This window comes from Callithrix jacchus, chromosome 6, assembly GCF_049354715.1.
Source record: "Callithrix jacchus isolate 240 chromosome 6, calJac240_pri, whole genome shotgun sequence".
Taxonomy (NCBI): domain Eukaryota; kingdom Metazoa; phylum Chordata; class Mammalia; order Primates; family Cebidae; genus Callithrix; species Callithrix jacchus.
This window is the reverse complement of record NC_133507.1, coordinates 122,499,161-122,514,566: the sequence shown is the minus strand read 5'-3', so window position 1 is coordinate 122,514,566 and position 15,406 is coordinate 122,499,161. Positions and strand designations below refer to the sequence as shown.

The following is a 15,406-nucleotide window of genomic DNA, read 5'->3' as shown; positions in this document are numbered from 1 at the left end:
ACTCTGGGTGAACTGTGCATATCCTATGGAACAGCACTGAGGAAAGATTCTTGAAAGCTTGTGCCTGGTTTCCTTTGAACTTCATCCCACATACTTTTTCCTTTGCTGATTTTGCTTTCTATCTTTTTGCAAATTTTTACAATTTGTAAAACTGTAAATCTTAAGTAATCCTTTAGAAGAGGGGAGGGCAAACTAACTATGGTCCATGAGCCAAATCTGACCAACTACCTGTTTTTGTGAATAAAGTGTTACTGGAACACAGACACATGCATTCATTTATATATTGCCTATGGCTGCTTTATTGCTAGTATTTCAGCAGAAGAATCGCTGTAATGAAGACCAAAGGGCATGTAAATACTATCTGGCCTTTATAGAAAAGTTTGTTGATCCCTTCTTTAGAGAATAAGGCATTTCACCTCCGTGTATTTTCCAGATATATAAAGCTCCTCTTTCAAGTCGTAAAGCTTTACTTTAAACATGTAAGTAAATGTGTTATGTATTTTCCATATTACTAACAATACAGTCTTCTACCTTCATAGTTCTGCCTCTCAGCCTTGGTAATTGATAGAATAGATTGGCAGGTATGAGTCTGATACCTGGCTCCAATATTTTGCAATCTTAGACAAACTGAAAATGAAGATAATGCTACCTGCCCTGCTAATTTTCCACAATTTGAAACTATGAAAGAAATATATGAAAATATTTATACACTACAAATCATCATACAGGATCTCCCTCTATCACCCAGGCTAGAATGCATTGGCACAATCACAGTTCACTGCAGTCTTGATCCCTTGCTCAAGTGATCCTCCCACCTTGGCCTTCTGAGTAGCTGAAACTACAGGCATGTGACACCACATTTGGCTAATATTTTATATAGACAGGGTCTCACTACGTTGCCTAGACTGGTCTTGAACTCCTGGGTTCAAGTGATCCTCTAGCCTTAGCCCCCAAAAATGCTGGGATTACAGATGTGAGCCACTACACTCAGTAAACTCATTACTTTCTAAAAGACCACTGTTTTAATATAAGTATTCCCTATTCAAATATTATATTATGTATAAAATACAATGAAAGTCCTCAAGCTACTTAATCTAAAGTAGATACCATGGATCTAAATATAAATAAAAAACCAGTTGGCAGCTATACCTCATATTATACATTGATCCAAATTATTTTTTTCCAGTTAAGTCAAAGGAATTATTTTTACTATTTGGCCTTTGGTCAGACAAAAATTTGTAAAAGGAATTTTTGAAAGATTTTAAAGATAAGGCGTAGCTAACAGGTATGAGCAGCATATCTAAGTGTAACACCTGTGAGAAAAAGTACATATGGGACAAAGGATTAGAATAATGAGCCTATCAGAAGATAGGGGAAGTTCTTTAGGAAAGAAAGAAAGACTCAATGAGAATGTGATTCATTTCACAAGTCCAGAAGTCAATCAGGTCAAAACAACATCTCAGAGCCTAAGAGTATCCCATCAGAATATGCCTTTTATTATGACTTGGCATTAACATCCAACTATTCTGACAGAACAAAATCAGATCTATGTTAACAAAAACTTACCAAAAGAGACATTGAATCGCTTTAGTTCACAGAAAGTGACAAAAATCCATCTATTCCAAAGGCTTTTGTTTTATCTTCCTTTTAAAATGCGGATATATCGTACTATTAAAAAAAAAAAGCAAAATAATTTAGAATCACATAAAAGTTCCTTAAAGAACTAATTGCCTTACACCCATCTAGTATTTAGGCAGCTGTCTCTTGACATCCAATACATAGGCAGCTACTCCTTGACACAAGGAGACATTCCTGAAAAGCATCTTTAAAGAATATTTTTTCAACTAAACATTATTTGGGATCTGACATAACAACAGAGAAGCAGAGTGAAAAAGAAAAGAAGTTCTGAATATTTCCAAAGCCTCAAAGTATTTGCATATACATTCCCTATCTTTTCTATACAGTTTGTTTTTTAAAGAACGCTGGGCAAATTTGAAAGCAATATAGAAAACCAATTTTGGACCCACTTTTGATCTCCACGGTGTCACTTAAAATAAACTCCAAGAATTTTCAATGATTCCATGTATTATAACTAAACTTTAAGACTTTCCAAAACTCTTTTCTTATTGGATTAATTACCTACTAAATCATTTGGGGTCCCTGACCAGCAAATATGGAAAAGAATAAGAACAGACTAGGAAATTAATTCAAGGACATACAAAAACACCATCGAAGGTTTCCAGACCTTTACTAATAGAAAGGGTGGCAATCTTGTAAGTTTTCAGGTATAGAGTATTCCTTTACATCTAACCAACATCATCTTTCATCTAAATTGTGCTTATTTCAGTTTAATGAAGTCCCCAAATTTGATGAACCCATCTACAAATATGTGAGCAAAATGAGAAAGGGAAGATTTTGTAAACCATAAAAACAATAAAGCAATATCCAATTTTATTACTAAGGAAAGAGGTGAATTTATTCAGGATGTTCACTATGAACCAAAGGTAGAGACTGGGAGGAAGACGGACCTGAAAGCTTGTGATCATTTAGACACCTGGCATTCATTACCCTCAAGTTAAGACATTGGAGTTTGCTGTGCTACAAAAGGGGAAAAGCAATGCCTGCCCTGTCAACCTTCCAGGTGACTGAGATCAAATGAGTTACATCTCAAAGTGCCCCTAACTAGCAAACATTGTATCAATTTGAACTATGCTTTGAAAAGTACACTCAAATATACTGATGCCAGTACAAAATGGTAAGGCATATTTGGAAAGCAGGTTGTCAATGTTTCAATAATCATGAAAATATTCTACCTTTTGACCCAGTAAAATTCCTACTAACCATCTATTCTAAGGAGACATCCAAGTAGAGGAAGAAACTACACACCCATAGTCATTACACTGTTAATCTGTAACAGCCAAGTAATCATTACACAAGTGTTTAAAGAATGGCTAATATGGGTCAGGCACTGTGGACACCCACTGGTAATCAAGGCGGACAGGCCCTGGCCACTTGTATCTGACCTTCCCAAAGCAGAAAGGTTATGAATGTCATGGTTAACCAAATTTTCTGGTTACTATGACTTTGTATCCTGCTTTTTTCACTCATCAGCAAGTTGTCACGATTTTGTGTTAACAATTTGAAACTCCATTACATTGTCTTTTTTTTTTTTTTTTTTTTTTTTTTCAGAAAAGCTCAGAAGAAACAGACACACTCTGGTGAGAATTGTTAGTACTAAAAGGATTTGTCCCTATGGGGTGGTTTAATCCCAGAGATTTTTGCCTTAGATACACCAGACTAGAGTTAATTTTACAAGACATTTTGAGGTCAAGGCAGCAGCTGCACCCAGCAAAGGGGTGGGGGTGGGGGATTTGCTGTTATAATTTTCTCTGGCATGCTCTTTCAGGAGATATGAATATAAACCCTTTCTTTAAAAAAAAAGTCATACTTAAGAGACCTATATTTCTGAATGTATTCACAAGTACATCAGTGCAATCCCTTGCATATGTATATCTGAAACGCCAACTACGATAAAGCTTTATAAGTAATTTCAATTTCTTCCGTAATAGAATGGTTCATGTGAAAACTTTAACCTGAAAGATTAACAGTTTCTGTAGAAACCACAAGAGCTCATCTACTCACAGAACACGGGTTTTGAGTTAATTTAGGCGTTCAACATTGCTACAGGGAATGCAAAAATAACTGGATGTAACTCTCTGTTGAGCTTTAAAATTACTGTAATTTTCCAAAGTGATTTTGGGAACCTCTAAAATCTTAAAGATCATAGCGACGCACACAGCTCGGGAGAATTTTCCAAGCTTAGTGACTCATGCTTTCAACAAATCTTTACTGAGCGCCGTGTGCCAGGCACCGTGCTACCAGGTAGGCACTGTGTTACACGTTCTTACAAGTTTTGAGGAAAAGGTACTTGACAACAAACCCAGCAGGAAATAACACAGCGCTTCACTGAAAAACCGAGGACAAAAACGACACTCGAGCATTTAATTTTGTAAAAGGTTCCTTCCTAGTCCTGCTTTGGGGGACTTCGCAGCGAACTTGCAGAAAGCGGCAGATAAAGCTGGGGTCTGAGGGTGTCTTCGGTGTGGAAATTCGCCAAGCCCGAGAGCGCCGCCAAAGGTGAGGGCTGTAGGGAGAGGGCGTCCGGGCGGCCTGGGCTCCGCGCACCTGGCACCGCCAACCCGCCAGGCACCACCGGGCGGGCTGAGAACCCGCCGCCCGGGGCCCCCGTGAGCCCGAGTTGCACGAGCGCAGGGGCCGCATTCTTGCCACGGCTCCGCCAGCCGCCGGTGCTGCGGCTCGAGGTGGGCTGGCGCGTTCTGGCCTCGGGATTCCCGGGCGTGAGCGGACCGAGGCGCACTCCCTCACGTCGCCCACCTTTCCCTCCCGGGCCTGCCTCCCCTAGTTACCCTAGCGGCGACCACGGCCAGCGACTCTCTTCAGACTGACAGCGGTGCAGACCAGGACGGGCGCCAGAGACTGGCCCGCGGAGGAGCTAGGAGAGCGCTCTAGGCCCGCTCCTGGCGCGAAGCGCGGGAGGTCAGCGCAGCCGCTACCGGGGCCGTGAGCTTGGAACTCTGCCCCAGCCCCAGGCTACCCGCAGGGACGCGGCCCCGCCTCCTGCCCTGGGACGGAGGGGTGAGAAGGCGGGGCCTTCGAGCTTGGGGCGGGGCGTCTAGGAAACTACAATTCCCAGCAGGTCTTGCGCTGGGCCGTGGAGGCCGCTGGGAGAGTGGGTCTCCTCTGGCTTCCCTAATTGTGTGGGGGCTGCCATTGACCCGTTGTGGCTGCAGAACCGAGGTCGCCGAGTGATGATGTTGTGAAATCGCTCGCCTGTCCCTGCCACTCCCAGGCGGTTGCTGGCAGTGGAAGCAGCGGCAGCAGCTTCGGCTGCTGCTCTCAGATTGCCGCCGCATTAGGAGCTTCCTGAAGAAGCGCGGGCGGACAACGGAGGATGCTGGGCCACTGCAGTGAGTAAGCTCTCCGCTCACAACCCGAACTTGCCCTTGACAACTTCTCCGGAAGGCGGAGGAATCTCCTTGCCCCGAGCTCCTCCGGTCTCCGGAGGTCACGCGCCGACGGCGGAGGCGGAGGCTGGGTGCGGGAGGGCTCAGTCCCAGTCCCGCGGTGAGAAGTGGGTTGTTTCCTAAATGTGGGTGTAAACTGATGGGCGCTGGACTCTGGCGTCGGGATTCAGCCCAGCTGCACATCCGAAGCTTGGCTGCTTCTCAGAGCGCCTCATCCTCTCTGCCAGACAGCATCCATCTGGAGCCCCATCTTTTAGGATGAGTGCCTTTAGGGTCGGGCATTAAACCTTAAGCCTCTGTCTCCATCTGTGATGTAAATGGGAGGAAAGGGTGTTGAAGGAGCTCTTAATGTGTCAAATAGAGTTGGGCTTTTCTTGCAATTGATTTCAAGCCAGATGCCACATGTCTTGAAAAAGAAAAACGGCTGACTTTAGTTTGAAGCGTAAATAATAGATATTGGCACATGCCCTTTTTAGTACCAGCCCCAAAATAGTCTTTCAACCTAAAAAAAAAAAAAAAAAAAATCTGCGTCATAATAATAGGGATAAGCTTAGTTACTTGCTCATGCACTTTTTGCTTAGACTTGCTGTTTCTGCGCCACAAAAAAACAAAATAACTTTTCACAGGAAATTCATCAAGTTGGTGGGATGGATCATAGGAACCATTGGTCTCCGCAAATCTTTTCGTGACCTTCAGATCTTTGCTGTTGACTTGGAAGTCTGAGCTACAGTGGTCTCCAAACAGCATGTTAATGGTGGTGACATGACACTTAAAAACAAATTGTGAAGGACATTTAATGGTGAAAAAGGTCAAGATGAAGACATTTTATCATCCCAGCAGTTATGCCAGCTTTCTTTTCTTTTCTTTTTTTTTAAGATAGAGTCTCACTCTATCACCAGGCTGGAGTGCAGTGGTATGATCTCGGCTCAGTGCAACCTCTGCCTACCAGGTTCAAGTGATTCTTCCTGCCTCAGCCTCCTGAGTAGTTAGGACTACAGATGTGCGCCACCATGCCCAGCTAATTTTTGTATATATATATTTTTTAATAGAGACGGGGTTTCCCCATGTTGGCCAGGATGGTCTCAACCTCTTGACCTCGCGATCCGCCCACCTCAGCCTCCCAGAGTGCTGGGATTAGAGGCGTGAGCCACCATGCCTGGCCCCAGCTTTCTGTTTTTAAAACTAAGGCATGTCCAAAAAGTCTCAGACATTTACAAGGACACACTGTGAAAGACAGTGTTCTGTTATCTTACAGACTTATTCATATGATGGAAGAGGTTAAAAAAGAACCAACATTTTAGTATTTGCGATCTGCCAGGCACCCCAGGTAGGAGCTCTTCAGACTTTAGTTCACTTAATCACTTTTAACAAAGGTACACACCAATCTGAGGCTCAAAGACTTTGCTTATGTAACAAGGGGAGATTTAAATCTAGATCTGCCTTACTTCAAAGTCACAGATCAGGTAACTAATATGTAGTTCAGAAATTACAGACTTTCAAGGTTGAGTAGTTAAAGAGGATTGTCCAGTGTTATTGTCCAAGACTGGTTCCAACACACCTTGGACATCTGGAATAAGTCCTGAAACCCTACTTTAGTACTTCTGAACAAACTCATTCTCTGCCTGCAATTCCCATTTCACACTGAACTTCTCAGTAAGACCACAGAAGCCTATTCCAAATCCATCTCACTTTACTTATATAAGAAATTACAAGACTGGACTTTTATCAAAAGGTTCTTTCCTGTTAACAGGTTTTGTGAGTCTGCAAGTAAAAATATGACCCTGCTGGGCGTGGTGACTCACATGCCTGTAATTCCAGCACTTTGAGAACCAGAGGCAGGAGGATGGCTTGAGACCAACCTGTTCAGCATAGCAAAACCCCATCTCTACCAAAAATTAAAATTAAAAATAGCTGGGTGTGATTGTTTGCACCTGTAGTCCCAACTACTTGGGAGGCTGAGATCAAAAGATCTCTTGAGCAACGATGGCACTACCACACTCCAGTTCGAGTGACAGAGATGCCATCTCTAAAAAAAATTTAAATATGAGAGGAGAAGTGTTATTCTCCACTGAAAGTTTCTTTGTTTTAGTGCCCCAAATACGTTAAATACCAATATAAGGAATAAGACATAATATCTTATTTCATGTTTATTTTGAGCTCTGATTATATCACCTGTACCAGTTTTGAACCTCTTTAGTTACCATCCTGTTTAGTTGGTAAGAAATAGGAGGCAAAAAGGTAATAGTCACATTTAAATAACTTAGTCGTTAAAGGAACTAAATTGGTCATGGTTTAATCATCTGTTCAAATCTGCAGTGTTCTTATAATAATAGGAAACATTTATATGATACTGTGTGATAGATAATGTTTTACCTGTATTAACTTATCCTCACAATAGCACTGAGGTGTTTTTATAGATAGGCAGCTAAAACAAAGAGAGGTTAGTAAATATACCAAAGGTCATGTAGCTACTAAATGGTAGAACTGAGTGTCACAGCAGACAAGATCAAAATCTCTAGTCTAACATTTGTTGAGCACCTACTGTGTACCAGCCCCACAGCTGGGTGCTTTCAGTATAAGTAAGTCATGTGTCTTTACAACTACCTTATTTAAAATGGAAGTTCAGCATTTAATTACTTGTCCAAAGTCACAGATAAGTCAATGGTGGAACCAGGAATTGAACCCATGTTCATTGTACTTCAAGGTCTATGTTCTTTCTTTCATTTCCCTTCGATGATCAAATCTTTATTAAACACCTTCTGTGCTAATAATAGGAATTTAATCTTTGCTTTTAAGGAATGTGTTTGAAAAAAGGAAAGAGACAATTAATATAGTGTATTGAGCAATAGGTTAGCAGCATGCAGAGGTACTTTGGGAGCAGAGAGAAAGAACACTGAGGCCAGCCTGGAGTGAGAAAGCTTAAACCTGTCTTGGGAAAACAAATGAGAATTAACCTGGGCAGAGAAAAGGGGAAGGGGTTGTTATGGGCTGAATTGTGTCCTCCCAAAATTATGTTGAAGCCCTAACACCCATAACCTCAGAATGTGACTGTATTTGGAGACAGGGCTTTGGGGCGATTAAGTTCAGATGAAGCCATTAGGGTAGGTTCTAATCCAGTCTGACAGTTTTTTTTATAAAAAAGAAATTTGAACACAAAAAGACACACCACAGATGCACATACCCAGGAAAGACCACGTGAGGATGCATCAAGAAGGCCAAGGAGAGGCCTCAGGAGAAACCAAACCTGCCACCACCTTGATTTTGTACTTTTAGCCTCCAGAATTGTGAGAAAATAAATGTCTGTTGTTGAAGCAACCCAGTCTGTGGGACTTTTTTTTAATGGAACCCCCTAGCAAACTAACAGATAGGAGTTCTAGGCAAAAGGAATGACACGCAAAAAGCCTTTAAGCTGTGGTTAGGTGATTGAGGTTTTTTGGTGAGGAGAGAAGTGTTGAGAGAAATGAAACTGGAGACGAGGCTGGAGCTAGATTAGGAAGATTTTTCATGAGATGCCAAGGGGCTTACCTTTTATCCTGGCCAGGCACGCTGGCTCATGCCTGTAATTCCAGCAGTTTAGGAGGCCGAGGCAGGTGGATAACTTGAGGTCAGGAGTTGGAAACCAGCCTGGCCAGCATGGTAAAACCCTGCCTCTACTACAAATACAAAGATTAGCTGGGCGTAGTGGTGCTCGCCTGTAATCCCAGCTACTCAGGAGGCTGAGGCAGGAGAATTGCTTGAACCCGGGAGGCGGAGGTTGCAGTGAGCCAAGATTGTGCCACTGTACTCCAGCCTGGGCAACGGAGCAAGGCTCCTTCCCCCCCGCCCAAAAAAAAAGTTTATGCTAAGGAAGATGGAATGGAGGGGGTTTGTAGCAGTGGAGAAACATTAGATTTGCATTTTAGAAAGACTAAGACTTGTAAAGGATAAATTAAAGGTAATAAGACTGGAGGCAAGGAGACCAAGGTAGCTATTGCCACAGAACGCTGAACAGTTTTCTCACAATATTGAAATGTCTCACTAAAATAGAGCCACTGTTAATATAAAGAAGATTGTAAAGGGCACAGCTAACCCTTAGGGTATACATAAGAAGATTTAGAAAAAATTTATATATAGCTGTTTGTACTCAGAGGCTGGCTTTATTTTGACATATTGCTTTTCTTTATATAGATCATAAAGTTTTATACAACTATCAGAATATTCAGTATTTTTTCATCATAAAAAATGATCTTATGTGTTTAATAGACACTTTTATGGTGACAGTTTTAAGCCAAATTTTCTGGCAACCTTTTGAAATACCTACTATTCATTTTATACGTAAACATACTGAAGCACAGAGGGGTTAAGTAACTTATCCAAGATCACATAGCTAATAAGCAGAAGAGTTAAGATTCAGTCTGTCTTCAGAGTCTGTGTTCTTGGCTTTACACTGTGCTGTTGCCATATGATATTTATCAACATCTTTATTTGTGAAAAGAGGGCAGAGCAATACAAAAATAAGTATGTTTGCTGTAAGAGGTATGCAGTTTATCAGAGGAGATAAGGAACAGCTCTAAGGTTTTAAAAAGTGCCTTTAGAGAAAAGCAGAGAGTGTTGGGAGCCAGCACCTCCTTCAAGTTGGGGTTTCTCAGAAGGCCTGTTGGGAAAAGTGGCATTGAGCTGGTGTGGGAAGCATGGCTAGAATTTGGATATGTAGAATTGGGAGAGGACTTTAAGGGTAGAAGAAAGAGCATGGACAGAATTATAGGACTCAGAATTTCTTGGTATGTCTAGGAAACTAGTAAATGCAGTCCTTTGTTTTGGCTGGAATATGTTGTGTGGTTGGGGAAGCTGGAGAAGCCAGTTTGTGGGAGGGTGGCAAATGTCTGGGGAAGAGAATTCTCAGGGAGTGAGGAACAAGAGAAGTTGTAAGGTTTCAAACCCGAATAATTGAGGCATATGCCAGATGTAGTTTATCTTTTAGGAGAGGAAGAATTTCATCTAGCCCCAATTCATCAGTTAACAGGTCCTATTTTCACTATCCCACAAACCCACAAATTCTTCTCACAGTTTCCATTCACCTCGTTTATACCTTTATTAAAATAATCCATGTATAATGTGATAAAATTTTCTGATTATTTTTGTCTCTAATCTCTCCATTTCCAAAATTGATCCTGCATCCTGCATTAACATTTATTTCTCTCAAATGTCACTTCTATTTAGAAATGTGTTCTCTGCAGGATCAGCTTCAGACTTCTTAATCTGAACTAGTCAAATTTAAATCTCCAAATACCTTCTCCATAATTCTTCCCACTCAAATTGGTCTGTATACTGCTGCCAACCTGGCTCTGTCTGCTACTTTCTGATGGGTATTATTCTTTTCTCCTGCCAGATACTCTTCTCACCTATCCAAATCTTTTCCTCCTTAAGGAGTCCACCTTAAATCTCACATCCTGTGTGAAGCCAGCTAGAAAAGAGCTCTCTCCCAACAATTCTGTTGTAACACTCATCAAATATTTATTATCTGGTAGTATCTTATTTTCTTGGATTTCTTAGCTCATTGGATATTACATCTATTCTAGATCATTAGAGCTCTCCCTTTTGGAGCTTAGACTTCTTAAATCTTTAACCTCCCTTTGGGCAGAGGCTGTTGAATACTACTATTTATCGTTTTTTAGTACTTTTGGTTTAATTCAAATGGCATTAGTTGAAAGCTGTTCAATGAACAGCTGTTTGACCAGTTGTTAATTGAGGTAATCTTATTGAAATATTCTTTTTCAACTGGCTGCTTAATATTTACATATATAAGTAATGTTCTGACTTTATTCTTAGCTTTACCACTGACTCACATAACCTTGGAGATATCCTGTGTAACTACCCTGAATTGTGGTTTATTCATGCTAGAAAATAAGTGTACAAAGTCTGCTGGTAGTTTAGTGGTGGAACTAATTCATTTTGTGAAGATCCTCGAGGTCTTTGGAGCTTATCTATATTTATCTCTCAGCATTTGCCAAACTTTAAGTTCTTTCTTTTGAGAAAGCTTTTTGACAAGTCACCAAAAAGGAAGCAATGAGCCACATGAATGTTCACTTTGGCTTTCCTATGAGACTGACAACTAGTTCTTTTTAGTTATTACAGAAAAGTATGTACCATGTCATTGCTATAAAAATGATAAAGCACCCTTTTAACACCAAACTCTTTTATGTAGTTTTTCATAAAGCACATAAGTGTTTTACTTTAGAATGTTCAATCTTAGCTTAATTGTGTTTTTCAAGGCAATTCATTTAGTTGATGTTGTATTGAAAATATATTAATATCAACTTTGTTCATTAAATTACTTCTGTAATTCAGTGTATTGGTATTTTTAATGATTAAGCTTCTAGGTAGTAGGCCTGTATTTTGCAAGACTACTGTGTGCCAGTTGCTGTTAGGTTCTGGACATAAAATAAATGGCAAGATCCCTTCTTTTGAGAAGCTTGCAGTATAATGAGGAAGAAATGACTAGTGAGCAGCCGTCTTCTGGGATCATCAAAGAAAGGGAGTCGGTAAACACTGATTAACCCATCTATGCCAGTGGTTGCACTTTTTTTTTTTTTTTTTTGAGACAGAGTTTCACTCCTGTTGCCCAGGCTAGGGTGCAATGATGCGATCTCGGCTCACTGCAGCCTTCTGCTCTGGGGTTCAAGTGATTCTTCTGCCTTAGCCTCCTGAATAGCAAATTTTTGTGTGCGAGAAATCAGACCTTGGTGATGACCTTGAGCAGTAGGATATAAATAACTCCCACAAGCTTAGCATTCCAGTAATGGAACACTAGGCATAAATGGGTTAAGAGCAAAAACCACAATGAGGAATGTTAAGATTTCCTAAACCTTTTTAAATATATTTATAATCCACTTTGTATTTCTCCTTGCAATTAACAGTAAAATTTTCACAAAAGAATAGAAGAAGACCAGTCTTTTCTTAGGAGACAGTTAAGAAAGAACAGAGTATGTTCATAGCTAGCCTAGGTAAAAGAATACCAGGTGAGAAAAGCACTTGCCAACAGTGCCAAAGGACGAGGAGAAAGCCAGCTAAATCCCTGGTGCTGGAGGGATGAAAGAAAGAGGTACTTGGGAAACCAGCCAAGGGCAGAAAAACAGGTCCTGGAGTTCAGTCAAGCAGACACCTCATGAGTGTTCTGATAACCTGGTTATCTAGTTTCTCAGCCAACAGCGGGTTAGAAAGGGGAGAGGCAAACTAGCAACAGTAACGTGTAATAGTTGATAGCCTCACGGTGAGGGAGGAAACAAAATTTGAAATTGACTTAAAATCTCAAAAAAATTAGCATGGGATTATTTAGTACAGGGAGAAAGAGCTCTTTAACTATGGATGGATGCAGACTTGTTGGGGGCCAGATATGAGCGGGTTATTTTCTATTTTGCCATCTTGGCTACATCACCCAGAAAAAGCTCTTTAAAAGTTTATAATCCTGGAGGATACCACTGTAGTCATTGTATTATAACACAGTAATTGCTATTCTTAGTCATGATCCTGAGTCATCAAATTATTTTCAGCCTGATCTATCTAAGGACTTTTTTCTTTCCTCTCATGGCAGTTTATTGAACTTTCCTCGTTATCATGTATGGACTCTAGGAGGAAAACATCTTACCATCAATATTTTTTAAAATAAGAAAACTATGGAAAACAAAACAAAAAGAAAAGTGTTAAAGATTTTGTGGCATTTTTGCCACCATGTTGTCAGTCCCATCTCTAGGGAATGTTTGCACCTTCATAGTAACTGATGGGCTTAGATGATATAGCCCTGCATGTACATATACCCTTACTGAAACCCATGAAAGACCTATGTAGATTTTTGTAAATTAGGCTAAGAAAGCTTTCCATTTCCATGTGTTCTAACAGTCTCATGTTCTTATGTAGTTCGTTTTCCTCCCTACTATAGACTACAAGGATGTAACTTGACTATAGCCTGATTCATTCATTAAGCAGAGATTTGTTGAATGCCTGTCATTTGCAAGATACTAAGATAGAGGTAGACTTAATTTATCGGACTAGAGATTAATTTTTTAATCTATGTTCCATTTCCTACTTTTAGGAGGTCAAAACAAGTAACATGGTAGCTTTCTTTTCCCTCTCCCTTTTTTTTTCTTTCTCTTTTTTTTTTAATTGCATTTTAGGTTTTGGGGTACATGTGCAGACCATGCAAGATAGTTGCATAGGTACACACATGGCAGTGTGTTTTGCTGCCTTCTTCCCCTTCATCCACATTTGGCATTTCTCCCCAGGCTATCCCTCCCCAGCTTCCCCCGCTGCTGTCCCTCCCCTATTCCCCCCAATAGACCCCAGTGTTTAGTATTCCTTTCCCTATGTCCATGTGTTCTCATTTTTCATCACCCGCCTATGAGTGAGAATATGCGGTATTTCATTTTCTATTCTTGTGTCAGTTTGCTGAGAATGATGTTCTCCAGATTCATCCATGTCCCTACAAACGACACGAACTTATCATTTTTTATTGCTGCCCTCTCCCTTTTAGGAGAAAGAAAACACAGTTATTTCCCTGGTCTCATGCAGAGTAGTTTAGCCTTTTTTTGATGCTGAGACCTTACCTTGTATCTTAAGAGACTTTTCCAAGTGTTTTCCCAAACAAAAAGTATTTCTTTCCTAAGAGAAGCTCTGTTGTCAAATGTTAAGATAATAAAATGTATACTTTATTAAATATGATTTGGTAATAATCCTTTTAGTAACACTTATTTTCTCCATTGATCTAACTTTCAAATATTTAAATAATGCTTACTAAACTCAGTCTTCATTCTTGAAAAGTTATAAGAAAATCTATCTTGAAATGGCTTTTGCTTTTTTGTTTCATTAAATATCACTATATAGCGTTGGGTAGCTTTTATGTCAAATGGCATAGAGAACATATTGCTCACTTAAGAGGCTACAGAATTTCAGGTAGAGTTTATGTCAAGCCGCTCTTTCTTTTAAAGAAAGAAATTAAGGCCAGGCATAGCAGCTCATGCCTATAATCCCAGCACTTTGGGAGGCCAAGGCGGGCAAATCACTTGAGTTCAGGAATTCGAGATCAGCCTGAACAACATGGTAAAACCCCATCTCTACAAAAACATACAAAAATTACCTGCGCTTGGTGGCAGGTGCCTGTAGTCCCAACTACTTGGGATGCTGAGGTGGGATGATCTTTTGAGCCAGGGAGGTGAAGGTTGCAGTGAGTGGAGATCACGACACTACACTCTAACCTTGGTAACGGAGTAAGACCCTGTCTCAAATTTAAAAAAAGAGAAACAAATCAAGACTGTCTTATGAATGTGAGATTGAAGTCTGCCTGTTTGAGGTTTACTTTTAGTATTATTGAGCTATCTTATTTCCTTTGACTAAACTGCATATGACCATCACTCAATTATTTTTGACTCCCAAATAAATTTGCTTTCTTATTCAGATTTCTAAGCCAATCATGACCATTTATAGAAACAGCGAGTTTGAAAATGGATGATGAGAGCAAGGCATAAAACTAGGAATTATAAATATTAGTCAATGCTGTATTAAGCATTTTTTTTTTTTTTTGAGACGGAGTTTCGCTCTTGTTACCCAGGTTGGAGTGCAATGGCTCGATCTCGGCTCACCGCAGCCTCCGCCTCCTGGGTCCAGGCAATTCTCCTGCCTCAGCCTCCCGAGTAGCTGGGATTACAGGCACGCGCCACTGTGCCCAGCTATTTTTTTGTATTTTTAGTAGAGACGGGGTTTCACCATGTTGACCAGGATGGTCTATAAACTCTTGACCTCATGATCCACCCACCTCGTATTAAGCATTTTTATGTATCTCCTATCTCTTTTGATACTGTCACTCTGAGACGTCATGCAAAAGATAGAATTCCTGTCCAGAAGTATAGTTTGAAAACATGTTGATATTGCTTATTCAGTTGTTTATCCAATTTCTTGAGTTTGGTGTCCTTTCAGTCTTTTATTCTATAATCTAAGAGTGTCATGATTTGGGGGTATAAATCTACAGGACAGTAAGTCTTTGCTATGATAGATTAACTTTCTTATAAATTTTTTGAAACTCTTCTTCTTAAAACTTGTAACTTATGAACCTTGTGGATAGGGACAAAGTATACTCCAGAGCAAGGGATTCAGCAGTGCCGATCACCAACAGAGGAATATTTTTAACTTGGCCATTATTATTATTTATAGCATGTTTGTTTTATATGTGCATAGTTTTCAGGTATTCTACATTACAAATCCCATTTTGTCCCTAAAAGCAATGCTAGTGATTTATTAATGTGCACAAAAGTAGAAATAGTGTAAAAATTTGAAAGTGAGAAACTTATACAGATTATATATGTCATTGGACAATGAGAATGATTATGAAGGGC

The 15,406-nt window shown here is 40.2% G+C and overlaps 2 protein-coding genes across 31 annotated transcripts in view; one reads left to right on the top strand and one right to left on the bottom strand.

Annotated features, from left to right (window-relative positions):
* The window catches only part of STRADB (STE20 related adaptor beta), a 31,283-nt gene extending 26,643 nt beyond the window's left edge, over positions 1-4,640 (bottom strand). Inside the window, exons 1-2 of the mRNA XM_002749631.6 lie at positions 4,428-4,640; positions 1,567-1,668 (exon numbers count right to left, since the gene is read on the bottom strand). Coding sequence (XP_002749677.1) covers positions 1,567-1,578 — 12 coding nt within the window. The 5' untranslated portion in view covers positions 1,579-1,668; positions 4,428-4,640. The remainder of the gene's footprint in view (positions 1-1,566; positions 1,669-4,427) is intronic.
* Positions 4,641-4,776: 136 nt separating this feature from the next.
* Positions 4,777-15,406, top strand: part of TRAK2 (trafficking kinesin protein 2) — a 67,770-nt gene continuing 57,140 nt past the window's right edge. For 18 of the 30 annotated variants that reach the window (XM_002749630.7, XM_078328147.1, XM_078328146.1 and 15 more), the window contains exon 1: positions 4,777-4,988. The gene's annotated coding sequence lies outside the window, so the exon portion shown is untranslated. Of the gene's footprint in view, positions 4,993-15,406 lie in introns of all 30 variants that reach the window. The other 12 variants (XM_008999209.5, XM_078328158.1, XM_078328156.1 and 9 more) reach the window with 1 other exon arrangement.